The sequence below is a fragment of the Hypanus sabinus genome, chromosome 4 (genome assembly GCF_030144855.1).
Source record: "Hypanus sabinus isolate sHypSab1 chromosome 4, sHypSab1.hap1, whole genome shotgun sequence".
In the NCBI taxonomy this organism is placed as follows: domain Eukaryota; kingdom Metazoa; phylum Chordata; class Chondrichthyes; order Myliobatiformes; family Dasyatidae; genus Hypanus; species Hypanus sabinus.
Window position 1 is genome coordinate 176,332,604 of NC_082709.1, and position 26,472 is coordinate 176,359,075.

The 26,472-nt window shown below is 40.6% G+C and overlaps 1 protein-coding gene across 1 annotated transcript; it reads left to right on the forward strand.

Moving 5' to 3' along the window:
* The first annotated feature begins 822 nt into the window (after window positions 1–822).
* On the forward strand, window positions 823–23,181 carry LOC132392190 (serine-rich adhesin for platelets-like). Its single transcript, XM_059966035.1, has 2 exons — window positions 823–1,080; window positions 21,991–23,181. Exons 1-2 carry the CDS (start codon window positions 823–825, stop codon window positions 23,179–23,181), a joined length of 1,449 nt encoding a protein of 482 aa, XP_059822018.1.
* The last annotated feature ends 3,291 nt before the right edge of the window (window positions 23,182–26,472 follow it).

The following is a 26,472-nucleotide window of genomic DNA, read 5'->3' on the forward strand; positions in this document are numbered from 1 at the left end:
TTTCGACGGTGAAACGGGTTTGACCTTGTTTAATCCTTATTCGGAAGGAATTCGTTGACTGTTCTCATGTTAATCTCTGCGGGATAGCAGAAGATTGAGGACAGTGTGATAAAGGAAAGGTCAGTGCCTTTAAGCTGTTTCGTTTCGTAAATTCTTCGTGGGAAAAGTTCGACGTCGGGGATCGAAGCAAAACGACGTGAAAGAGAATTTAAATAGTCTTAAAAAGTCTCTCCCTTAAATGGACCGTGAGCATTTTGAACTTGTGGCAATCCTACTTAAAAGAACTGTTTTTGCAACACCACTTTAAGAACTGTTTGAGCTGCATCACTTTAAGAACTGTTTAAGCTGCTGCACAGCAGCTGATTTCCGGTTACGTTAGTGTTTGTTTACTTTTGGGGAGTTTGTTTTCAGTGTTTAATAAATGTGTTGTTTGTTATAAAAACCCTTGCCAAACTCGTATATTTATTGTTGCCTGAATATGTAACAGCTAAAAGAGGAGGACAGCAAGATGGCCAATTACAAGGAGCATAGACTATAGAACAGTACAGGCCATTCAGCCCACAATGTTGTGCTGACCCATTAATCTACTCTAAGATCAATCTACCTCTTCTGGAAGGGGGACGTCATGTGATGACGTAGGATCAAGGCGTGGAAATCCAGCTCTCCCGTTTATTTAAAAAAAACAACTAATAAATTAATGTTTAAGTGAAGAAAAGTTAGTAAATATTTTCTAAAAACTACGTCTAAGCTACTCAGGATTTTCCTAAACAGACAAAGAAGAAAACTACTTCTTTGAAGACTGTACAAGCAGGCCCGGCCACCATGAAGAAGCCTTGGATTCAAGTGCATGTCACCTCTTGCGATACAGAACAGGAATCTGCGGCAACATCAACAGTCTCCAAGAAGAAACAACAGGAACAGCGCATGCGCGAAGGAAAGAGCATGCGCAATCATGAGCAATTTGAACCACAAATCCCAGCTACGATTGAAAGTGGAAGTGAAAATGAACCTGAGGTGGATTCGGATTCGCTGGAACATACAAATGAAGATGAGGAGGTAAAAGAAGAACAACAGGAAGAGGTTAGAGGTGGAAGATATACTGGAGACATAAATGAAGTTTTGGCGCAAATAATGCATGAATTAAAAGAATTAAAAACAGTAAAATATAAAAGAAGATATTAAAAATATGAAGACTATGTTTGATAAAATGGTGAAAAAAACAGGAGAAAATGGACAAGAAAGTTAAAAAGCTGAAAGAAATAACGGGAGACACAATTGATAGAGTGAATAAAATGGAAGATAATATTCTTGCCTGGACATCAGAAAGAAAACGACTGTTGGAAAAAATAGACGTGCTTGAAAATTTTAGTAGACAAAATAATATTAAAATTGTTGGCCTTAAAGAAGGGATAGAGGGAGAGGATCCAATAACATTTTTCAAAAATGGACCCGGAAAATTTGGAAATGGAAGAGGGAACCGAGTTGATTGAAATCGAAAGGGTCCACAGAGCTTTAAGACCAAAACCTCAACCTGATCAAAACCCACGACTAATCTTGATAAAATGCTTAAGATATCAAGATAAAGAAAAGATCCTGAAGGCGGCTGCCCAACATGCCAGAAAGAGAAATGGGCCACTGATGATAGAAGGGAAAGCAGTTCTTTTCTTTCCTGATACAAGTTATGACCTTTTGAAGAGAAAGAAGGAATTTAATCCAGCGAGAAAAGTTTTATGGGAAAAGGGTTATAAATTTATATTGCGCCACCCGGCAACACTGATCATTTTTTTAGATGACGGAAAAAGAAGATTTTTTTACTGATCATCGGGATGCAGAGGAGTTTGCACAAGAACTCCCAAATATTCGCTAGACACAGTAAAGATTTAAAAGTGAAACAGATTAAAGATAAAGATGGGGACAGTGAAGTGAATTGATGGACATTAAGGACAGAAGAATATTTAAATATACTTTTAATTATATGATACAGGGGAGAAAGGTAAAAATTTGAGAAATATTAATCGAGAGTAGTGATATTATTTTTTTCTCTCTTGTATATACTTTTTTATGTTACGGGGGAGCTGGGGGAACCTCAGATCGATCGTTATGGGATTCACATGTGTAATTATGGCGTTTGCCATGACCCACACAACGGAGGGGGGTAATGTATTTTTTTCATTCACAACATTAGCAGGGGTTTTTTTGTTTTTTTTTTATAATCTATTTTTCTTTTATCTTTCTTTCTTTGCCTGGATGGTCGGAGGGGAGACAAATAGCAACATGGAGAATTTAAAAATAATTCCCCAAGGTACTATGAGAGTTGAAAGATTATGTATTATTATAGACTGGAGTAACCCCGTTAAAAATAATGACTAATTTACTGAATTTTTAAAGTTTTAATGTTAATGGGCTTAATGGACCGGTGAAAAGAAAAACGAATTTTAACATACATTAAGAAAATGAAAATAGATATAGCTTTTATACAAGAAACACATTTAACAGAGACAGAACATCAGAAATTGAAGAGAGACTGAGTCAGAAATGTTATAGCAGCTTCATTTAATTCAAAAGTGAGGGGAGTTGCAATTTTGGCCAACAAAACTTTACCAATTAAAATACAAAATGTATTAATTGATTCTGTGGGAAGATATGTAATTATACATTGTCAAATCTTTTCAGAACTATGGACTCTTATGAATATTTATGCACCAAATGAAAATGATGTAAAATTTATACAAGAGGCTTTTTTGAATTTAGCTGATGCACATGATAAAATATTAATAGGTGGAGACTTTAACTTTTGTCTAGACCCAGTTTTAGATAGGTCAACAAAGGTTGTTACAAAATCAAAAGTAGCAAAATTAACTTTATCATTGATGAAAGATTTAAATTTGATTGATATATGGGGAAGAATTAACTCAAGAGAAAGAGATTATTCATTTTATTCAAATAGACATAAAACTTATTCAAGGATAGATTTTTTCCTACTATCAGCGAATATTCAATACAGAGTGAAAAATATGGAATATAAAGCAAGAATATTGTGAGATCATTCCCCCTTGATAATGACAATGATAATGATTGATAAGGAGGAATCGATTTACGGATGGAGAATTAATTCAATATTATTAAAACGTCAAGATTTTTGTGATTTTATGAAAAAACAAATACAGTTTTTTTTTTCAGATACAAACTCACATTCAGTTGATGATAAATTTATGTTATGGGAAACAATGAAGGCATATTTGATAGGCCAGATAAGAAGTTATACTTCCAAAATTAAGAGGTAATAGATGGTAGAACTAGATCAATTGGAAAAAGAGATCACAAAATTAGAAAAAGAATCTCAAAGATATATGACAGAAGAAAAACAAAGACAACTTGTTAACAAGAAGTTACAATATAATACACTTCAGACATACCAAACAGAAAAAAGCAATTATGAGAACTAAACAGAGATATTATGAACTAGGTGAAAGATCACACAAGATTCTTGCTTGGCAGTTAAAAACAGACCAGGCTTCCAAAACGATAAATGCAATTAGAACAATTGTAAATAAAATTACTTATAAACCTTTAGAAATCAATGAAACTTATAATTTTTTTTATTCTGAACTGTGTCAATCAGAATCACAAAATGATAGTGTTGAGATAGAAAGGCTTTTATCACAAATAACTCTTCCAAAATTGAATTCGGAAGAACAGAAGGGATTAGATATGCCTTTTACATTTCGAAGAAGGCCGAAGAAGCTCTAGAATCACTTCAAAGTAATAAATCTCCAGGAGGAGATGGTTTTCTGCCTGAATTTTACAAAAAGTTTAAAGATTTATTAATTCCTCCTTTTATGGAGCTAATACACCAAGCGGAAAGAACGTATAAACTTCCAGAATCTTTTTTGACAGCTATTTTAATAGTATTGCCAAAAAAACAGATCTTTTAAAGTCAACATCATATAGACCTATTTCTTTGTTGAACACAGACTATAAAATAATAGCAAAGATCTTATCTAATAGATTATCTAAATACTTACCAAAATTAATACACATGGACCAAACAGGATTTATTAAAAATAGACAATCGGCAGATAATGTAACTCGATTACTTAGCATAATTCATTGGGCACAAAAGAGGGAAGAAATGAGTGTGGCAGTTGCTTTGGATGCAGAAAAAACATTTGATAGATTGGAATGGGATTTTTTACTTATGGTATTGGAAAAATATGGATTAGGAGTATCTTTTATAAAATGGATTAAAACCTTAAATACTAACCCCAAAGCTAAAGTGGTGACAAATGGCCAAATTTCAACATCATTTCAGTTAACAAGGTCAACTAGACAAGGCTGTCCATTATCACCTGCTTTATTTGTGTTGGCGATAGAACCATTAGCTGAATTAATTAGAACTGATTCAGATATTATGGGCTCCAGAGCTAATCAGGAGGAATATAAGATTAACTTATTTGCTGATGATGTTCTGATTTATCTAACTAGCCCATTGCATTCGTTGCGTAAATTATCTTCTAGGTTGGAAAAATATGGGAAAATATCAGGGTACAAAATAAATTGGGATAAAAGTGAAATTTTACCCCTTACTAAAGGAAATTATAGTCAATGTTGATTAATAACTCAATTTAGATGGCTGACAAATGGTATAAAGTATTTAGGTATAAGAGTGGATAATGATATAAGGAATTTATATAAATTAAATTATTTGCCATTATTGAAAAAAAATTCTAGAGGATCTTGATAAATGGATGATGTTACCAATAACATTAATAGGTGGAGTCAATGCTGTAAAAATGAATATATCCCCTAGATTACAATATTTATTCCAAACACTACCAATACAATTATCGCAGAAGTTTTATCAAGAGTTAAATAAATGTGTGAGGAAATTCCTTTGGAAAGATAAGATGTCAAGAATATCGTTGGAGAAATTGATGTGGAAATTTGACCTAGGAGGGTTACAATGACCAAATTTTAAGAATTATTACAAAGCAAATCAACTTAGACTTATTGCATCTTTTTTTGATGAAAATAAACCGGCATGGATTAGAATAGAATTAGATAAAATAGGAGAAAATATACCAGAAGATTTTGCATATAAATGGGAATCTAAATGAATACGGGAAAAGAAAGAATCTCCTATATTAAAACATTTGATTGATTTATGGAATAAGATAAATGTTGATGATGAGATAAAGAAATCTTTATTAGCAAAGAGACCTTTAATTCAAAATAAACTTATCCCGTTTACAATGGATAATCAACTTTTATATAACTGGTTTATAGGAGACTGTTTTGAAGGAGCGCATCATTGGAACCTCCCTGCCCTCTATTGTGGACCTATACTCTTCCAGGTTGAAGAAGAGGGTGGGGAACATCATAAAGGACTCCTTCCATCCTGCGCACGGACTGTTTGAACTGCTTCCGTCTGGTAGGCGCTTCAGATCCCTCCAGACTAAGACTAATAGGCACTGGAGAAGTTTTTTCCCTACTGCGGTCACTTTGCTGAACAGTTAACTGCCGGTTAACTGTTGGCTAACTATTTCTTGGATTGCACTACTTGTATGTATAATCTATATTTTCATTTATATTTATCATTATTATTGTTGTGAGCAGAGAGACAACATCTGCCAGAAGTAAATTCCTTGTATGTGCACAGGTACTTGGCGATTAAAGTCTGATTCTGATTCTGATTAATGTCATTTGACCAATTAAAGAATAAATATAAAATATCAAATAACACTTTTTTCTGTTATTTCCAATTAAGGGCTTATTTAAGAGATAAACTGGGTCAAACAATGTTATTGTCGAAACCTAATGAAATAGAAACTTTAATTCATAATGGAAAAATTTAAAAAATTATTTCTGTTATGTATAATTTGATTCAAAAACAGGCAATTAAACAAGGAATTCATAAGTCAAGACAAAAATGGGAAACTGATTTGAATATTAAAATTGATGAAACAAGTTGATCAAGATTATGTCTTGACGGTATGACAAATACAATAAATATTCAACTAAGATTAGTACAATATAACTTTTTACATCAACTATATATATTACACCACAAAAAATAAATAGATTAAACTCAAATTTATCTGATCAATGTTTTCGATGTAATCAAGAAATTGGTACTTTTTTACACTCTACTTGGTCTTGTTTTAAAATTCAACCTTTTTGGACAAATTTAAGAGTTTTACTGGAACAAATTATTGGAATACAACTTCCACATAATCCAACATTATTTTTACTAGGCGATATTGAAGGGATAAAATCGAAATTCAAATTGAATAAATATCAGAAAGAATTCATAAAAATTACATTGGCAGGAGCCAAAAGGCTATTGCAGTTACTTGGAAATGGGATTCATACTTAAGTATAGATCATTAGAAGAATGAAATTTTTAGCTGCTTTCCACTTAAAAAATTACTTATAATTTAAGAGATATGAAATATTTCTGAAAATTTGGCACCCTTATTTGCAAAATATAGGATTAAATATATAGGTGCTCTGAAGATAAAATTATTGGTTATCTGGGGAAAGAATTAAATATACATATTAAAGCTATTATAAACTCCATGGAGCATGTGGGGACCTTCCGATATCCAGGCATTCTTTCTTTCTTTTTTCTTTCTTTTTTTCTTTTTTTTTCTATAGGGATATGTTTGAGGGGAGGGGTTAAGGGGAGGCGGGAGGGTTGACAATTTTTTTTCTTTCTGGAACCTTTTTGAAAATTCAATAAAAAAATTTAAAAAAAATCTACCTCTTCTCTCCTATATAGCCCTCAATTTTTCTATTATCCATATGCCTGTCTAAGAGTTTCTTAAATGTCCCTAATGTATCTGCCTCTAGCATCACCATTGGCAGGGCTTTCCACGAACCCACAACTCCTTGTGTAAAAAAAACTTATTTCTGTCATCGCCCCTATACTTTCTTCGATCACCTGAAAACTATGCCCCCCCCCACCACCACACTTGTGTTAACCATTTCTGATCTGGGGAACAATCTCTGGCTGTGTGTTATGTTTTGTAACTTCAAAACATTAAACTAACTCAAAGGATGATACAGAGTCTGAAATATGGGTTCGATTTTACTTTGAGTGAGACGCACACATATCAAGGGCTGGTGTGATGACGCATGCGATTAACAAATTTTTACATATGACCCATAATTAACTAAACAAACAGAAATGCTTAATAGACCAATATATATACAAGATTATTCAAACATTACTTAAATATTAATTATACAACAGTGTGCACTTGGTCTATGCCTCTTATCACCTTAAATATCTTATTACATACTATATTCCTCTCTTCCTTCAGCTGTCAAACAGTGCTTGATATTTGCAGTCAGAGTCATTAAAAATGACTGACAAGCTAAACACAATTAGCAGTGACTCAGACAGAGGGATTCATAAAGGGGAGGCAGTGGCAAATCAGGCTTAACCAATCTGTTTTTTTTTCAATGATGTAACAGAATCGAGAGAGCTGTGAAGACGTATATTTCAAACTAGAGGAAGGTATGCAATTCTGCTCTCCAAGGGTTTTCCCTCGCACCATGATAGAGGTTAATCTCAAACAGGTTATCAATGAAAGGCAATTCAAAGAACTTCTAGTAGGACTGGACAAAATTGCGTGGAAGGCATTCAAGGGTGTCGCTGAAAATTTTCTTGGCAACTATAGAGCACCAAGCTATGTGCAGCTGGTTGACAACATGCTTCAGGCATACAAAACCTTGAAGTGCAACATGTCACTGAAGATTTATATTCTTCATTTCCACTTAGGCTTTTCCCTTCAAATCTTGGCGCAGTCACTGACGAGCATGGTGAAAGTTTTCATCAGGGTATTGAGAAGTGGTATCAGGGCAACAAATCCATAAGTGCTGTCTGATTATTGTTGGACACTTAAGCAAGTAGCCTTAGACACTGAGTACAAACAAAAATCATCAACTAAACATTTTTAGCCTAGTTGAACTATTGCAAAGTGTCAGCACTATTATGCAATTAAATGCATTATATTCAAAAAAAGTTTATTTCTTGTTTTCCAAGTTCATCTGCAATATAAATAGTCTGAAATTATATTTTTTGTTGAGCTTCAAGCATTCGATCATAAATAAAAAAAAATTGAGGAAGCAGCAAGTTTGAAAAAAATTGTTGTCCAGTGCTGTCAGCCTGGCAGATGCATGACCCAACAATGTTGGATTGTTGACTATTCACTGTAACTAGTCCACAACAGGAAAAAGTGAGACCACTGATGAGAGCCTACTTCTGACTTAATTCAGCAATTGTAACATGTCAATGACAACCTGTTAGTATTATTCCCTCCAATGGAATCTTTTTTCCAATATTTTTGTTAATTTACATATAAGAATACAAGAGTACAAGAAAAAGATATATATCAATACATTATACTAAATCACATATCAAGACTCCTTACCCTATATTCATACAGATTAATTAATTTGTAACATAGAAATATAGTAATTTTATTATATAAAAAAATCTAACCCACTACCAAGACCAAAGCTGATTAGTAATGAAAAATAGGAAAAAATATTAGTCATTATCTGTGCTTTAGCAGCAAATCAAAGGTTTTGAAAATAATTCAGAAAAGGTCCCCACAATGGTTGAAAGTCTTGACTAGATTCGGAGATTGAACATTGAATCTTCTCTAACTTTAAACATGACATAACAGCACGTAACCCTTGGGCGTGAATAGGTGGGGTCAATGGAATCCAAAGTGAAAAATTCATTTGCTAGAATTTCAAATTTCTGACAGGGAAAGAGGAATCATAGTCATAGAAGTATACAGCACAGAGACAGGAGCGTTTGATTGTTTGATAGATCTAGGCAATGTTCCCTCTTAATATTTTTTACAGGTGCACAGACCAACCATTGCCGTGGCTAGAAATTTTTACACAGCCTGAATACTGTGTGGCACTTTAAATGTTTGTTTATTGTGATATGCATTCCATTAACATTTAGAATGAAATCTGAAGAATCACATACTTCTGATTTTATTAATTAATTGAAGGGTATAATGAAATATAGTACAGCAAAGAAAACTTGACACATTTTGTAATATAACCATATAACAATTACAGCATGGAAACAGGCCATCTCATCCCTTCTAGTCCGTGCTGACGCTTACACTCACCTAGTCCCACTGGCCCGCACTCAGCCCATAACCCTCCATTCCTTTCCTGTCCATATACCTGTCCAATTTTACTTTAAACGACAATACTGAACCTGCCTCTACCACTTCTACTGGAAGCTCATTCCACACAGCTACCACTCTCTGAGTAAAGAAATTCCCCCTCGTGTTACCCTTAAACTTTTGCCCCTAACTCTCAAATCATGTCCTCTTGTTTGAATCTCCCCTACTCTCAATGGAAAAAGCCTATCCATGTCAACTCTATCTATCCTCCTCATTATTTTAAATACCTCTATCAAGTCCCCCCTCAATCTTCTACACTCCAAAGAATAAAGACCTAACTTGTTCAACCTTTCCCTGTAACTTAGGTGCTGAAACCCAGGTAATACTCCAGTAAATCTTCTCTGTACTCTCTCTATTTTGTTGATATCTTTCCTCTAATTCGGTGACCAGAACTGTACACAATATCTTTTACTGGTTGTATCCAATCCAGCTGTGCAGCAACATAGGCTATGTGCGTGGGAGCATTTCAGTTACTATGCGGCCATGCACCCACAGCTTGGAGACAGCCAAGGCTTTGGGACTGTACTCACTGGGCTTTAGAAGTTTGGGGGGACCTCATTGAAAACTATTGAATATTAAAGAGCCAAGGTAGAATGGGCGTGGACAGGATGTTGATGTTTCCTATAGAGTGTTAGTCTAGGACCAAAGCGTACAGCCTCAGAATAGAAAGACGTCTGTAACCCTTACCCAACAGGCTGGTATATGTCTAGGGGAAAAAGGGGATCCAGCCACTCTCCAACCCACCTCCCGTACACGCAGGTGCTGTGAGAATCGAGTTTACTCCTCGAGCCCGCCAACAGTATCAAATCCACAACAAATACCGTTATGAAATACACTTTAAAGAGTTTACTAAAATTAAAAAGAGTAGTAAGCAATACAATATATATACACAAGGAAAAAACAAAAGGCGCCACTTATCAAAGTTCAGTCTGTTTAGTGCACTCGTTGGAGCTCAATCAACGAACCAATCGACCCATCCGGCCGTCGCACCTGGGACCACCCCGGTGGTCTTACGAGCAGTCCAGCACACGTCCACCTTCTTCAGTCTCTTCCTCGGCCTCTCCCCAAAAACCCGTGAAAACCCCTCCCCCAAGTTCCCAGCATCACAAGACACAATGACATTCCCCATTGATTAACAAATGAATACAATTACCATATCAGCCATTCTAAAGTGAAACAACGGCTAGAGAAACACTTATCCGACAAAGAAACATTCCTACTTGTAACAAACCAAAGAGGCCATTTTGAGTAACATACCCAGGACATTGTACACGTCCTTTTACAATAGAGATGCAGAGGAATTTCTTTAGCCAGAAGGTGGTGAATCTGTGAAATTTATTGCCACATGTGGCTGTGGAAGGCAAGTTATTGGGTATATTTAAAGAAGAGATTGATGGGCCCTTGATCAGAAAGGGTGTCAAAGGCTGCAGTGAGAAGTTAGGAAAATGAGGTTAAAGAGGTACAATAAATCAGCCATGATAGAATGGCAGATCAGACTTGATGCACCTATTTCTGTTCCTATATCTCATGGGCTTTGCCCCACCAAGTCTCTACTTCCATCAACAACTCATTTATGCCAATTATTCATTGATCCCAGGTCCATTCTTCCCCCATTTTCGTCAGCTCCTTGCAGGGTCTACCTCTTGTCTAGACAACTTGCTCAGCATGAACGAGATGGGCCAGAGGGCCTGTTGCCACGCTGCTGCATTCTATAGGTCTGCAAGTCATAGGGGTCAATTCTGCTATGGAGCTGCACATCTTCGGGATGTGAGAAAGAGCATGCACACTGCATTGAGCACCCGAGGTGAGGATTGAGCCTGGGCCCCCAGTGCTGTGAGGCAGTTGCTGTAGGCACTGTACCACTGTACTGCTCAAGAGTTCCCTGGTTGCCCCTTGAGTGCTTGTACTCAACACATTACTCAACATCCAGATGTCAAGGAACTTTTTGTTTAGCTGCTCCAATGGCATTGGACCCAAGAGCCGCTATTTTCATAAACACTTTATTCCATATCCACACTTTAACCTCTAACTTTATTTTTATATGATCCTTTATAATTTCTGAAATTTTTTGTTGCATCCTGACCAACACTCCACACCAAATTCCTCACACGTGTATATGGTATATGGTGAATAAAGTTGATTCTTGATAAGCCCTTTTCAAAATAACTCTCCAACATATGCATTCAAGCTAATTCATGAAAAACATGTTCAGTATTCAGGATAAGGAACTTCCGTACATGAATGGACTACAGGAATAGTGATGATTTTCTTGTACTACTGAATGTTAAAAGCCATGCTCTGTTCTTGCTGCTGCCATTGGGAAGGAGTTACAGGAGTCTTAGGACCCACACCATCAGGTTCAGGAGCAGTTATTACCCCTAAGGGATCAGGCTCTTGAACCAGCATGGACAACTTCACTCACCTCAGCACTGAACAGATTCTGCAACCTATGGACTTTTAAGGATTCTACAACTCATGTTCAGAGTATTATTTATTTACATTTGTTTATTATTTTTAATTGTTGCTTTTTTGTGTTTGTACAGATTGTTTTACTTTGCACATTGGTTGCTTTTCAGTTTTTGTGTGTCAGTATTTTTTCATTGATTCTATTATATTTGGTTCTGCATGGAATGCCTGCAAGAAAATGAATCTCAGGATTGTATGTAATGTCATATACGTTCTTTTATAACAACTTTACTTTGAATAAATTAAACAGTTGCTGTTGACAACATTGGTCCGGTCAATAAGGTGGTGTAGGGTACATCAGGTGTCAAAGTAAGCAGCTAATTGTTCAGCAAATAACATTAATTTATTCAAAAACTGTCTTTCAAGATCTGAGGAAACAGAAACTACAACATCTGTTTAGGCTCCATCTAGAATTTTCATTTCTGGATGGATGTGAGCCCCTTGGACAAGGTGCAGAAGAGGTTTACCAGGACGCTGTCTGGACTAGAGGGAATGTGCTGTAACGAGAGGTTGGACAAACTTTGATTGTTTTCTCTGGAGCAGAGGAGGCTGAGGGAAGTTGCTAGAAGTTTACAAAATTAAATGAGGATCAGATAGAGCAGACAGCCAGTAGTTTTTGCATTTAAGCTGAGAGGGAGTAAGTTCAAAGGAAATCCTTGAGTCAAGCTTTTACACAGAGAGTTTCTGGAGCCTGGAATATGCTGCCAGGTATCATAGTGAAGACAGAGGTATTTAAGTAGCTCTTAGAAAGTCACATCAATATGCAAGGAATGGAGGGATATGAAAGTGTACGGAAAGAAAGGACTAGTTTAGTTGACTTTTAGTTCTTAGTTTAGTTACTTCAACACAACTTTGTGGGCTGAAGTGTCTGTGCCAGGTTCCCCTGAAATTCCAGAATATTCCATCCAGATAACTACTGAGTAGGCTCCAGTTTTATCCAACCAGCCCATTTCAAATTAATCTTTAATTAAATTAATCACTTCCTGTAAAGAAGCCTCCAAGTTTAATTGGTAGAACTATACAATTATCTGCAATCTACCTCGGAATTGTGTGTCACAAACCCTGCCTAAGGAAAAGGAGATTCCACTGATAGGAAGGTCAAAAACCAGATCACCTACTAAGTGGCCAATTTATTATGCACCCCCTGTACCTAATAAAATGGCCACTGAGTGTACGTTTGTGATCTTCAGCTGACGAGCCCCTCCACTTCACAATGTGTTGTGTATTCAGAGATGCTCTTCTGCACACCACTGTGGTAATACATGTTTATTTGAGTTACTGCTGCTTCCTAACAGGTTACATCAGTCTGGCTATTCTCCATTGACCTCGCTCTTTAACAAGACATTTTCATCCACAGAAATGCTGCTCAGGGGATGTTTTCTTTTTCCACAGCATTCTCTGTAACTCTAGAGACTGTTGTGCATGAAAACCCCAGGAGATACTCAAACAACCCCGTCTGGCACCAACAATCATTCCACTGTCAAAGTCACTTAGATCACATTTCTTCCCCATTCTGATGTTTGGTCTGAACAACAACTGAACCTCTGGACCATGTCTAATAAGGGTGGACTTTGAGTGCACCTTGTCTTGTCACAACTCAGAGGAAAGGAGATTACACTGATAGGGAGGTCAGTAATCAGATTGCCCACTACATATGGTAAATGGCGAAAGAAGCGGAGAAAATTGGAGGATTTTTTGTTTAATATAGTGAATTATGATAATCAGAAACGCTTTGCTTGAATGTCTGGTGAAAGTTGGTTCAATAGCAGCTTTCAAAAAGGATTGGCATAAACATAACAGGAATGTGGGGAATGAAAGGACTAATTTCAGAGCTTAGAACAGGCACAATGTGAGCAAAGGTTACTTATGCAATGTCATGTTATTTACATCTGCTGGTCTAATCTCTGGTTGGTCGTGGTCCATTGGACAGCCTTTGAATGCCAGTTGGGTAGTCCTGGCAAATTTGAAACTCTGTACAGACATTTGAGAAGTAAACTGGGAAAAGGAACCTGTAGGAAGGAAAGGTTCATGAGTACTGCAGGAGTCCGCCAACGAACTTCAGTTCAATTTAAGCACAAACATGGTTTTCTTTTGTTTATGTTTACACCTGCTGCATTGATTTCTTTCATGCAATCTCTGCTAAAAGTCGATTGGGAGAAGTCACACAAAGCAGCAAATATTTGAAGACATAGACCTTAGCCATGCATCTGGGCACACGGAAGACAGTTGCCTTTCCAATTAGGCACACAAATTGGACAGCCTGTCAGAGAAAGGAGGAAATAATGGCTGATGCAGCATTGACTAGCTGCCATTAGATGTCACTGACTTGAGATGTCACACTTAGCAAGGGGGTGGGTAAAAATAGCACTCCGTCACCCACTTAGTGATAGACTCCAATAAATTGGCTATGGCTATTATTGATCCAGATGTATGAATAGGAACATTATGTGACTTGTAGTGTGAGTTGGTAACTTCAACTCGCTTGGGTGCTTTACCTTTTCTTCCTGCTAAGTAATCTTAAGTCACGATGAAAAACTTCAGAGGCTATCTTTATTGAGATCTTTGTCCCGGGCCAACTTACATATCCAGGTCATTAACATTTAGCTTAGCTCATTAATCTCTTCAAAGGCATTTGTATTAGGACACATAAAGGAGCTGCAAGGTCTCAGCGGGTCAAGCAGCATCTATTGAGGGAAACCGTTACTCGACATTGCAGATTTCCAGCATCTGCAATCTCTCATGTCTCTCATTTGTCAATGATCCTACCAGGTGTCCAAAATGGAGTTTGCAGCCAAAAGTTTTTAATTGGACCATAGTCAGTATAAGGCATCCTCTTGACAAAGGTGTTGAACTGTGCAAGACTTAAACTTGGAATACTCTGTGCACTTTTGGTTGTCATACTGCAGAAACATTGCAATTGTCCTGGAGAGAGTGCAGAGGAGTTCCTCAAGGAGTTGTCAGAACTGGAGGACATTAGTTATGGGGAGCGACTAGATAGGGTGGGCTGGAGCAAAGGAGGCTCAATGTTGACCCAATAAGAGTACATCAGATTATGTGAGGCATTGATAGGGTTGGTTTGTTTGTTTGTTATGTGTACTGTTGTACCATGCAGGCAATCATGATCTATCCATGACCATGAAAGTTCTTGGCAAATTTTTCTACAGAAGTGGTTTGCCATTGCCTTCTTCTGGGCAATGTCATTACAAGAAGAGTGACCATAGTCATCACCAATACTCTTCAGAGATTGCCTGCCTACCGTCAGTTGTCACATAACCAGAACTTGTGATATGCACTAGCTGCTCATAAACAATTAAGACATTTAAATATTTAAAGGCATTTAGGTGGAAACAAATAGACAATCAAGCAATATAAGGATAAACACAAGAGATTCTGCAGATGCTGGAAATCCAGAGAAACGTATACAAAATGCTGGAGGAACTTAGCAGGTCAGGCAGCGTCTATGGAAATGGTCTAGATTAAGGGTCTTGCCCAAAATATCGACTATTTAGTTATTTCCATATCTGCTCCCTGACCTGCTGATTGATACAGATATGATGGGATGAAGGGCCTGTATCTGAGCTGTACATCTCTTTGGCCCAATAATTACAGGACTGGCTGTATGAAAACTTACTTACTTACTGCCCATTAGGTTTGCTGGTGTTTAGTGCAGTAATAAAGGTTCTCCGTGTCTGTCTGTCCAACTGTAGTCTTGGTGGTGTTCAGGGGGTTCCTTCGTCCCGTCAGTAACTTCCTCTCACGGTTTTCACTGCTATCAGCCATGCTGATACCCAGCTGGAGGTTCAGATATACCATTGCACACAGTAGTAGAAGGATCCTTCATTGCTTTTTTTCTGTAGCAGCTTTCTTTGACCAGTCAGGGTTGTTAGCCCTGAGCTGAACCCCTGAATCTGGAGCACCAGTGATCCCTCTTAGTTTGGGCTCTCCTCTTTGACCTTTTTTAGCATGGGTGACCCCTACCAAGAGCCAAAGCATAAAGCCCTGACCCCAGCCGGCATATCTCTCCAGGTCACTGAGGCATGCAAGCCTCCAAGCCATGACAAGGTTGTGGTCCTCTCGGAAGTGCACAAAAGCTTATGAAAGGACCGATGTCGGAGCTTTTTAAAGAAGTTGCATCGTTCTTTGGTGACCACAATATTAATACCCATTCTCCTACGATCTAAATTGAAATAAATTGCCAATTTTCAAAGCTACATTTAAAGACTGATCAGCTTTATTGATTGATCAACTTTATTTACATAGTTATAAATTGATGAGGTCTATTGGTGCTACATGCAGCAAAAATTGACAACATTAAACAAACATATTGATGCACCATCAATAACTCACTCTGAGACATAAGGCGAGATATCGGCTTTTATTGACTGAAAGAAGGAACAAGCAGTGAGTGACCACCATACTACATCCTGGAGACTGAGAGGCCGGGCTCAGGCCTTGATCGCCTTTATACAGGGGTCTGTGGGAGGAGCCACAGGAGCAGTCAGCAGGGGGCATGTCCAGACAGGTATATGTAGTTCACCACACATATAGAATACAGAATTATATAAAAATAAAGTTACAGCATAAGAACATGGGAAATAGGAGCAGGAATAGGACATCTGGCCTGTTGAGCCTGCTCCAACCCACCATTCAATATGATCTGACCATGGACCTACCTCCACCTACCTGCCTTTTCCCCATAACCCTTAATACCCCTAAATGAAGTACAGATATGGAATAAAATGTGGATGTACATAAATACCAGCACTTATTGACCCTTTTCTTTGTGAGGAGGAATTCTGAAACTTGTTGGGCAATTTTAGTTAACACAGAGTCCAAGTGCTCCACTACTTCACCTTATGGAGTTATGAGAGGCAAAGTATTGCCTGGTGCTTGGTGTGCTGAACTGCCGCATCAATCTGGATGAGCAGTGGAAGGAGGACAGAGCACAGCGTATTACAGCAGGATAGATGTAGGAAGAGATAGGAGCTTCCTTACATGGACCCACTGCCCCCGCCCCACAGGACCCTCCTTCTCTGTACCTCCTCCAGCAGGGCCTCCAAATACTGTCTCTGAGAACCTGTTTACAATGAAGACGTGATGTAGCAGGTTAAATGAGGGTCTTGACAAGTGCACTGCAATCTTGAAAGAGAGGGAATTGGTAAATTAGTAAATCAGTTTATTACAGATCAATTCATAATAATGGTCCATTGAGGTAGTATCAAGTAAAACACTAACAGAGTGCAGAATAAAGTGTTAATGTACAGTGCAGGTAGACAGTAAGGTGCAAAATCACAATGAGGTGTATTGTGAGATCAGAGGTTCCCTTTATTGTATGAGGCAACCATTCACTGCCCTATGGGTTAGCAGCTGTGCTTAAGCCTGGCGCTTTCAAGCTTTGTGTCTACTGTCTGATAGAAGAGGGGGAAAGAGAGAATGATGGGGTTGGGTTAAAACTTTGATTACTCAGCTGCTTTACTGAGGTAGTGAGAAGCGTAGGAAGAGCCTGTGGGGGGGAACGGCTGGTTTTCGTGATGTACTGAGCTGTGTCCCCAGCTCTCCTGCAGTCATGGACAGAGTCGTTGCACCGATAAAAATTGCGAAGAGTTAAAGGGGAATGCTAAGTTACTAATTTGTCTAAACACGTAGTTCTTCCACGATAGAGCTGAAGGTGTGTTATTTTTAGAATGGGCTGCAGTAAATCGCCTAGGTATTCTGACAACCACTTCCCAAGTGCTTTGCCACAAATACCTAGGTACACAAAAGCACAAGCGATTCTGCAGATGCTGGAGATGCAGAGCAACAAACACAAAATGATGGAGAAACTCATTGGGTCAGGCAACATCTGTGGAAAGGAATAATAGTTAATGTTTTGGGTCAAGATCATAAATCAGAGCTTACTCTTCCTTTCCAGCTCTGATGAAGTTTCTTGGCCTGAAGCAACAGCGTTTTTATTCCTTTTCATAAATGCAGCTTGACCTGCTGAGTTCCACTAGCATTTTGTGTGTGTTGCTGAGATATACGAGGGCTTTGGGTGCATGATAACACCTGCACCAAAGGGTTCTCCTTGGAAGAACTCCCTGGCAGTGCATTATAGGCACCCAGCACATTCTTCTCTATTTTACCAGGTTGAGAAATCCTTCTGTGAAAGGCAGTACAAAATATTTCAGTGTTAGAACCTGGAACATAGAACATTACAGCACAGTACAGGCCCTTTGACCCACAATGTTACACCAAACTTTTAACCAACTCAAAGAACAATACAACCCTTCCTTCCCACATAACCCTCCAATTTCTATGATCCATGTACCTATCTAAGGGTTTCTTAAATACCCCTGATGTATCTACCTCTACCACCATCCCTGGCAGGGCTTTCCATGGACCCACCACTGTGTAAAAAAAGTACCTCTGACAGCCTAAGAGCATAAGAAATAGGAGCTGGAGTCGGCCATCTGGCCCTTCGAGCCTGCTCCATCATTCAATAAGATCATGGCTGATCTGACCATGGACTCATCTCCACCTACCTGCCTTTTCCGCATAACCCTTACTTCCCCTACTATGCAAAAATCTATCCACCCTTGTCTTAAATATGTTTACTGAGCTGGCTTCCACTGCTTCATTGGACAGAGAATTCCACAGATTCACCACTCTCTGGGGAAAGCAGTTCCTCCTCTTTTCCATCCTAAATCTACTTCCCCAAATCTTGAGGCTATGTCCCCTAGTTCTAGTCTCACCTACCAATGAAAACAACTTTCCTGACCCTATCTTATCTATCCCTTTCATAATTTTATATGTTTCTATATGATATCCTTTCATTCTTCTGAATTCCAGCGAGTACAGTCCCAGGCAACTCAATCTCTCATCATAGTCTAACCCCCTCATCCCTGGAATCAATCTGGTGAAGCTCCTCTGCACCGCCTCCAAAGCCAGTCTATCCTTCCTCAAGGAAGGAGATCAGAACTGCACACAGTGTTCCACGTGCAGCCTCACCAGTACCTGTATAGTTGCAGCATAACCTCTCTGCTCTTAAATTCAATCCCTCTAGCAATGAAGGCCAATATTTCATTTGCCTTCTTGATAGCCTGCTGAACCTGCAAACCAACCTTTTGTGATTCCTGCACAAGCACTCCCAAGTCCCTCTGCACAGCAACATGCTGCAATTTTTTTAACCATTTAAATAATAATCTGATCTTTCATTTTTCCTTCCAAAGTATCCTCACATTTGCCATCATTGTACTCCATCTGCCAGAGCTTGCCCATTCACTTAACCTACCTATATCTCTCTGCAGAATCTCCGTATCTTCTGCACAATTTGCTTTTCCACTCAATTTAGTATCATGAGCAAACTTCGATACACCACATTCGGTCTCCTCTTCCAGGTCGTTAATGTATATTGTGAACAGTTGCAAGACCAACATTGACCTGTGGCACACAGCCCACCACTGATTACCAACCACAGTAAAGTCAATGTCTCCTGACTTTCTACTTTCTAATAGTTAACTAATCCTCTATCCATGCTAATACATCACCTCCAAATCTATGCATCCTTACTTTATGGATAAGCCTTTTTTGCAGCACCTCATCGAACAGCTTCTGGAAATCTAAGTAAATTACATCCATCTGTTCCCCTCTATCCACTGCAGTCATTATATCCTCAAAGAACTCCAGTAAATTTCTCAAACAGGACCTGCCTTTGCTGAATCAATGCTGCGTCTGCCTAATGGATCAATTTCTTTCGGATGCCTCACTAATTCTTCTTTAATGATAGCTTCAAGTATTTTCTCAACTACAGATGTTAAACTAGCTAGCGTATAGTTACCTGCCTTTTGCCTACATCATTTTTTTGAACAGTGGTGTGACATTTGCCATCTTCCAATCTACCCTGACCTGCCTGGAGACCAGAGAACATTTGTAAATTATTACCACAGCCTCTACTACAACTTCTATTTTCTTAGTACCCTAGGATGCATTCCATTAAAAACACAAGTTTGCTCAGCACTACCTCTTTAGTGACAGCTATTGTATAAATATCCACACCTCCCATCACATACATAACATCTCTCTTTGGGTTGTTGGATGTGTCCTCCACCATGAATACTGGCACAAAATTCAAAGCCTTGGTCATCTCCTTACTACCCAATATCAATTTCCCCTTCTTATCCTCCAAGGGACCTAGATTCACTTTAGCCACCCTGTTCCACTTTATATAATTATAAAAACTTATGCTATCTGTTTTTGTATTTTGTGCCAGTTTATTTTCATAATCCACTTCCCTTTCTTTATTGCTCACTTAGTGGTTCTTTGTTGCTTTTTAAAGTTTTCCTAACCTTCCACGTTCCCACCACTCTTGCTGACTTTGTACACACAAGCTTTTAGTTTTTTTATGCCTTCTTTTATTTCCTTAGTCATCCAAGGCTGGCTCTCCCCACCTTTACTGTCTTCACTTTTAACTGGAATATACTTTTGTTGAGTTCCATGTAAAATCTCTTTGAAACTCTTCTACTGCTCCTCAACTGTCCCACCATAAAGCCTGTGTTCCCAGTCTACACTAGACAAATCCTCCCTTATCCCATTGTAGTCTCCATTGATTAGGCATGATTCACTGGTTCTCGATTGAACCACTGCACTCTCCATTTGTATGAGGAATTCAATCATACTGTGATCACTCTTTCCAAGAGGATCCCTTACTAATTTTACTGTCTCTTTGCACAGGACCAGATCTAAGATAACACATTCCCTTGCAGGTTCAGTAATGTGCTGCTCAAGAAAGCTATCATGGATGCAGTCGTTGAAGTCCTCCTCAAGACTGCCTCGACCAACTTGGTTCGCCCAATCTGTGTGCAAGTTAAAGTCCCCCATGATAATTGCTGTTCCATTTTTACATGCCTCAGGTATTTCTCTGGTCATTGCCTGTGCCACTGTAATGTTATTATTCGGTGGCCAATAGACAACTCCCACCAGTGACTTTTTCTCTTTACTATTCTAATGCTTTCCCAGTTGGATTCACATTCTGCTCCTTAGATCTTACATCGTCTCTCATTATCACCCTGATTCATCTTCCATTAAAAGTGTTCGGGATGCTCAACCTCAAGACAGAGAACTCTGCATATGCCTCCTCACCAAAGCCTCAAGTTCTCACTCCTACATTGGTCCACTCATAAAATGGCTGCTCTTCTTTAACTCCGCTTTACTTTTATTTGCTCCTGCTAATGGATCGCGAATTGATTGGTCTGCACCAAGCCCTGTGAAATGCTCCTCTTTAAAATTCTTCTCCCCAATCTGTGCGAAGTTCTCTCTCTGCGAATTGATTGGTCCACCACTAATGCCTCCTGCATCCCTCATTTCCTTTCTTCCAGTCATCTTAAGCCTACTGATTACTGCATTATTACTGTTGTCTGATCAATCCCCTGCAGCGGATAGTGAGGTCAGCTAAGAAGATCATTGGGGTCTCTCTTCCTGCCATTACAGACATTTACACTACACGCTGCATCCGCAAAGCAAACAGCATTATGAAGGACTCCACGCATCCCTCATACAATCTCTTCTCCCTCTTGCCGTCTGGGAAAAGTCTTCTAAGCATTCGGGCTCTCACGACCAGACTATGTAACAGTTTCTTCCCCCAAGCCATCAGACTCCTCCATTCCCCAAGTCTGGACTGACACCAACTTACCGCCTCTACTGTGCCTATTGTCCTGTTTATTATTTATTGTAATGCCTGCACTGTATTGTGCACTTTATACAGTCCTGGGTAGGTTTTCTGTATTGTTTTTACGTAGTTCAGTCTAGTGTTTGTACTGTTTCATGTCGCACCATGGTCCTGAAAAATGTTGTCTCGTTTTTACTGTGTACTCTACCAGCAGTTATGGTCGAAATGACAATAAAAGGTGACTTGACTTGACTTACTGCATTATTACTGTTGTCTGACCTATTGCCTCATTATTGACAAGGTTTTTGTAATCCAACCACAGGACCCACTATTTGCTTGAGCTTCCACAATGTTTTGTTTTTGCAAGCCCAACAGCCCTGGCAGAACCAGCAGCACCAGTAGGAGCTGTGGCCGTAGCTGCAGAGCACCCAGCAGATGCAACATAGGCACCAGTCCAGCCGCCAGCATGACCGGACTCCATACAGGTAAGTGCAATACTGGCACCAGGCCCACTGTCAGCAATGGCAGGGAACATCTCACCAAACGCAGTCCGTTCACCGGCCCCGGGACCAGTCCCTCCATCAGACCCAGTAGATGCCATTCTAGCACAAATCCCTTTGCCAGCACCGGCGATCTTAATACTCGTGGCTGCCATCGCAACAGAACAAGCAACAGCCTCGCCTTAACACCAGCAGCTCCAGCAGCATCTCCAGGAGACAGATCAAAGGCCACCCTAGCACCAGTGGGAGAGACTCTCTGAGGGGAAACACCAGTAGCAGCAAAATCAGCGTCAGCAGCAGAGGCAGAGTCCATCCCAGCAGATGTGGAGCTCATCCCAGGAACACCAGCACTGGCAACGAAGCCAGCACGAGATTCAGCAGCAGTAGCAGCAGTGACAGTGTGAGCAGGAGAGAGAGGGGGAGAAAAACCAGCAGGAGAAGGTCCAGCAGCAGCAGTCAGAGAAACAGCAGCACCGGGAGCAGCTCCACTAGAAGCTCCAGAGATGCCAGCAGAAGAGGCAGGGCAAGCACAACCAGTGGCAACACCGACATCTGCCCCAGAAGGGGAAGGAGCATCACCATCAAGAGCAAAACCAACTCCAAAACTGACCAGAGCAGGAACAGCACCAGTCCCAGCAGAAACAAAACCACCATGATCGAGCATCCCAGCAGAACCAAAACCACCATGAGCAAGCATCCCCACAGAACCAAAACCACCATGAGCAAGTGTCCCAGCAGAACCAAAACCACCATGAGCAAGTGTCCCAGCAGAACCAAAACCACCATGAGCAAGCATCCCGGCAGAACCAAAACCACCATGATCGAGCATCCCAGCAGAATCAAAACCACCATGATCGAGCAACCCAGCAGAATCAAAACCACCATGATCGAGCATCCCGGCAGAACCAAAACCACCATGAGCGAGCGTCCCAGCAGAACCAAAACCACCATGAGCGAGCGTCCCAGCAGAACCAAAACAACCATGAGCGAGCGTCCCAGCAGAACCAAAACCACCATGAACGAGTATCCCAGCAGAACCAAAACCACCATGATCGAGCATCCCAGCAGAATCAAAACCACCATGATCGAGCATCCCGGCAGAACCAAAACCACCATGAGCGAGCGTCCCAGCAGAACCAAAACAACCATGAGCGAGCGTCCCAGCAGAACCAAAACCACCATGAACGAGTATCCCAGCAGAACCAAAACCACCATGATCGAGCATCCCAGCAGAACCAAAACCACCTTGAGCAAGCATCCCAGCAAGAGCAAAACCACTGTGAATGACAGTCCCAGCAGGAGCAAGACCACCATGAGCGACAATCCCAGCACAGTGGACAAAAATCCCAGCTGAAGCAAATCCAACATCAAATCCAGTCTCAGCAAAAGCGGGATGAGCATCATCACAAGCTTCAGCAGGAAGAGGTTCATCCCCAGTAGACTTCACAGCTCAAGCAAGACTGACACCAACAGTCATTCCAGTAGGAGCAAAACTAACACCAACAGCCATCCCAGTAGGAGCAAGACAGACATCATCATCAGCCACAGTACAAGTGAGACCAACACCAATAGCCCCAGGGGAAGCAAGACCAGCACCAAAATGAGCCTCAGCACAAGCAAGAGCGACATTGATGACAATTCAAAGAGGAGGGACCGCAAGGCTAATATAAACGAAAGCAAGCGCAGAAGGAGCCAGAGCAACCCGGTTATGAGCAGAGCCAACTTCAGCAGCAGCAGCAAGACCAACCCCAACACCCAAGGGGGCAGGTGCAATGCCAACACAATGTCACCACAAATGCCAGCAGTAACAAGAGTAGTAACAATTCCAGCCATCCCAGCAACAAGAGCAGCACCAGCACTGACACCAACAGCACCAACACCAGCAGGACCAACATCAGCACCTCCACCAGCAGGACCAGCACCAGCACCTCCACCAGCAGGACCAACATCAGCACCTCCACCAGCAGGACCAACATCAGCACCTCCACCAGCAGGACCAGCACCAGCACCTCCACCAGCAGGACCAGCACCAGCACCTCCACCAGCAGGACCAGCACCAGCACCTCCACCAGCAGGAGCACTACTACCAGCAACAGGCATGTCAGCAAGAGCAGCACGAGCAAGTCCAACACCAGCAAGAACAAAATTACCACCAGCAGGACGAACTCTACCACCAGCAGTCTCAGTAGTCTCCTACCGACCAGCTGGTGGGATTGGATCGGGAGCAGAGGGGCACAGACTACAAGCGGCCATTCCCACCCCACGCCATCTACAGGATAAGCTTCCTCAGCAAGTCAGAGCACACATATCACCGTGGTGGCCTTTTGGCATAAGTCCCACTCCCTCTGGGATTGACGCTGGTTGTTCAAGTCACCAATTCCCTTTATGATTCCATCTCTTGCTGCTTCTAGGACCCTTTTGGGAGCCATTTGCAGGACCTTGTGACCAATGTTCCCTGAGTACCATGTCTGTGGTTGGCTTGGAGCCAAGGCTGTGACGTGGGTTATTGTATCGTGCCAGGGTTTATAGCAGGGCAACGTTGGCTGCACACAGACCTCAGACCAGCCAGAAGTACTTGCTCACTACCAGGACATACAGGCTGAAAGTCAGGTGCAGCATCTTAAAGTCAGGCTGACCAGCCAGCTGCCCAGAGAGAAGAGGGATAATTGCAGCCCCAGAATCCAGCATGCTTTTGAGTTCAAATGGAGTGGCAGTGTAGCATATTGGTTAGCACAATGCCTTACAGTGCCAATGACCCCGGTTCAGTTCTGCCGCTACCTGTAAGAAGTTTGTACCTCAGCCTGTATCTCAATAAATAAACGCGCACTCCACCTCATGCCGTTGCCATGGTGGAGATGTCACGTGCTCTCAGATGAGTGACCACAACATGTTCTGCAAGTATGACATGCTACAGGCATAGTGCACTGCTGACTCTGGGAATAAATGCTTTAACATGCAGGACGGCGTATCTGTCAAACTGACACTCTTGTCCTGGATGTTGTTGAGTTTCTACCAGGTTGTTTGGAACTTCACTCACCCACTTGTGTCTTAATGATGGCGGAAAGGCTTTGGCACATTGGCAAGTGACTGACACAACAAATATGACATGATCACTAGAAATCTGATTGATTCTGCACGCTGAGGATGTGCCTCAGAACATTAAACATGCATGGAGGTGCCCGCAAACATCATCTGGGTCTCCAGGAAGAATATAATCTTCTTGCATCTGCCTGGGCGTGAACCTTGAATCCTCAGGATATGTTAATGCTGTCTGAAGGCTTTGTATGTAAAAGAGTTGGGATGTGCCATAGCCAATGTCATAGTTGTTCCTCTTGGCAGTGAACGAAGCTGATTCTGTGAGAATGATGGGAAGCAAGAGAGAGAGAGAGAGAAAAGTTGATAGGCTTTCTGATAAATAAATTGAATTAACATCTTTATAATGTTGGCCTGGTAACAGGAGGAGGCAGCCACTGCCCAAAACTATTGCTCAGCAACAGCTGGAGAGGGTGGGAGATTAAAAATATTCCCTCTGTCCATATGAGGGAGGTGGCCAGCAAGATAATTCTTCCAAGGTAAAGGAGGATTTCTCACATCCCGTTCACAGTCTCTGTTGGAATGAATTCACCTTTGACCTTCCTGCTACAAGTGAAAAGGTCACTAGATAGCCAGGCATAAAGGCAAAACAGAGGGAATTATATTTAAACGATTTGAAAATAAGAAGTAAACTTACCAATACATGTGTCTGATATAAATGTGTGTTGCCTTATGAAAGTCTGACTCTTTATTCTCTGTCCTCTCAGCACTTTTGTACTGTGCAGCCTCTATGTTTTTTGGCAGAGGTGGAGGAAGGCTGCACATTTCCCTGCACTGGTGCCTGAGATGTCTCTGCCTTTGTCCCCAAGGTTTTGTACACTAACTCAAATGCAGGGGTTGACACATCTCTTTGGCTCTGTGTAGTTCTGAGGGAGAAAAAGGGACACAGGCTAGAAGTGATGTAATGCTGAGGCTTTATAGGGTATTGATCAGATCACACTTGGAATATTGTGAGCAGTTTTGGACCCCTTACTCTACTAAAAAATGTACTGGCATTAGAGACAGTTCAGAGGAGATTCTCAGGAATGATTCCAGGAATGAAAGGATTAATGTGTGAGAAGTGCTGATGGGCCTGGGCCTGTACTCACTGCAGTTTAGAAGAATGAGGGGGGATATCATTAAAACTTATCAATTATTAAAAGGCCTAGATAGACTGGATGTGGAGAGGATCATTCCTATAATGGGAGTCTAGGACCAGAGGGCACTGCCTCAGAATAGAAAGATGTCCCTTTGGAACAGAGATGAGGAGAATTTTCTTTAGTCAGAGGCTACTGAATTTGTGGAATTCATTGTCACAGATGTCTGTGGAGGCTAAGTCACGGGGTAAGGTTGAAGCTGAGGTTGATCGGTTCTTGATTAGTAAGAGTGCCAAAGGTTATGGGGAGAAGGCAGGAGAATAGGGTTGAATGTGCACTAGTGATGCTGAGTGTGTTGGACAGAGTGCATTTCAGGCAAATTTTCGAGAAGAAGCTGTTCCTAAAATATTGATCCAATTACATCCCGATACTTGCAATGGATACTCTTGAATCCAGATCCATTTTGAATCGTCCCT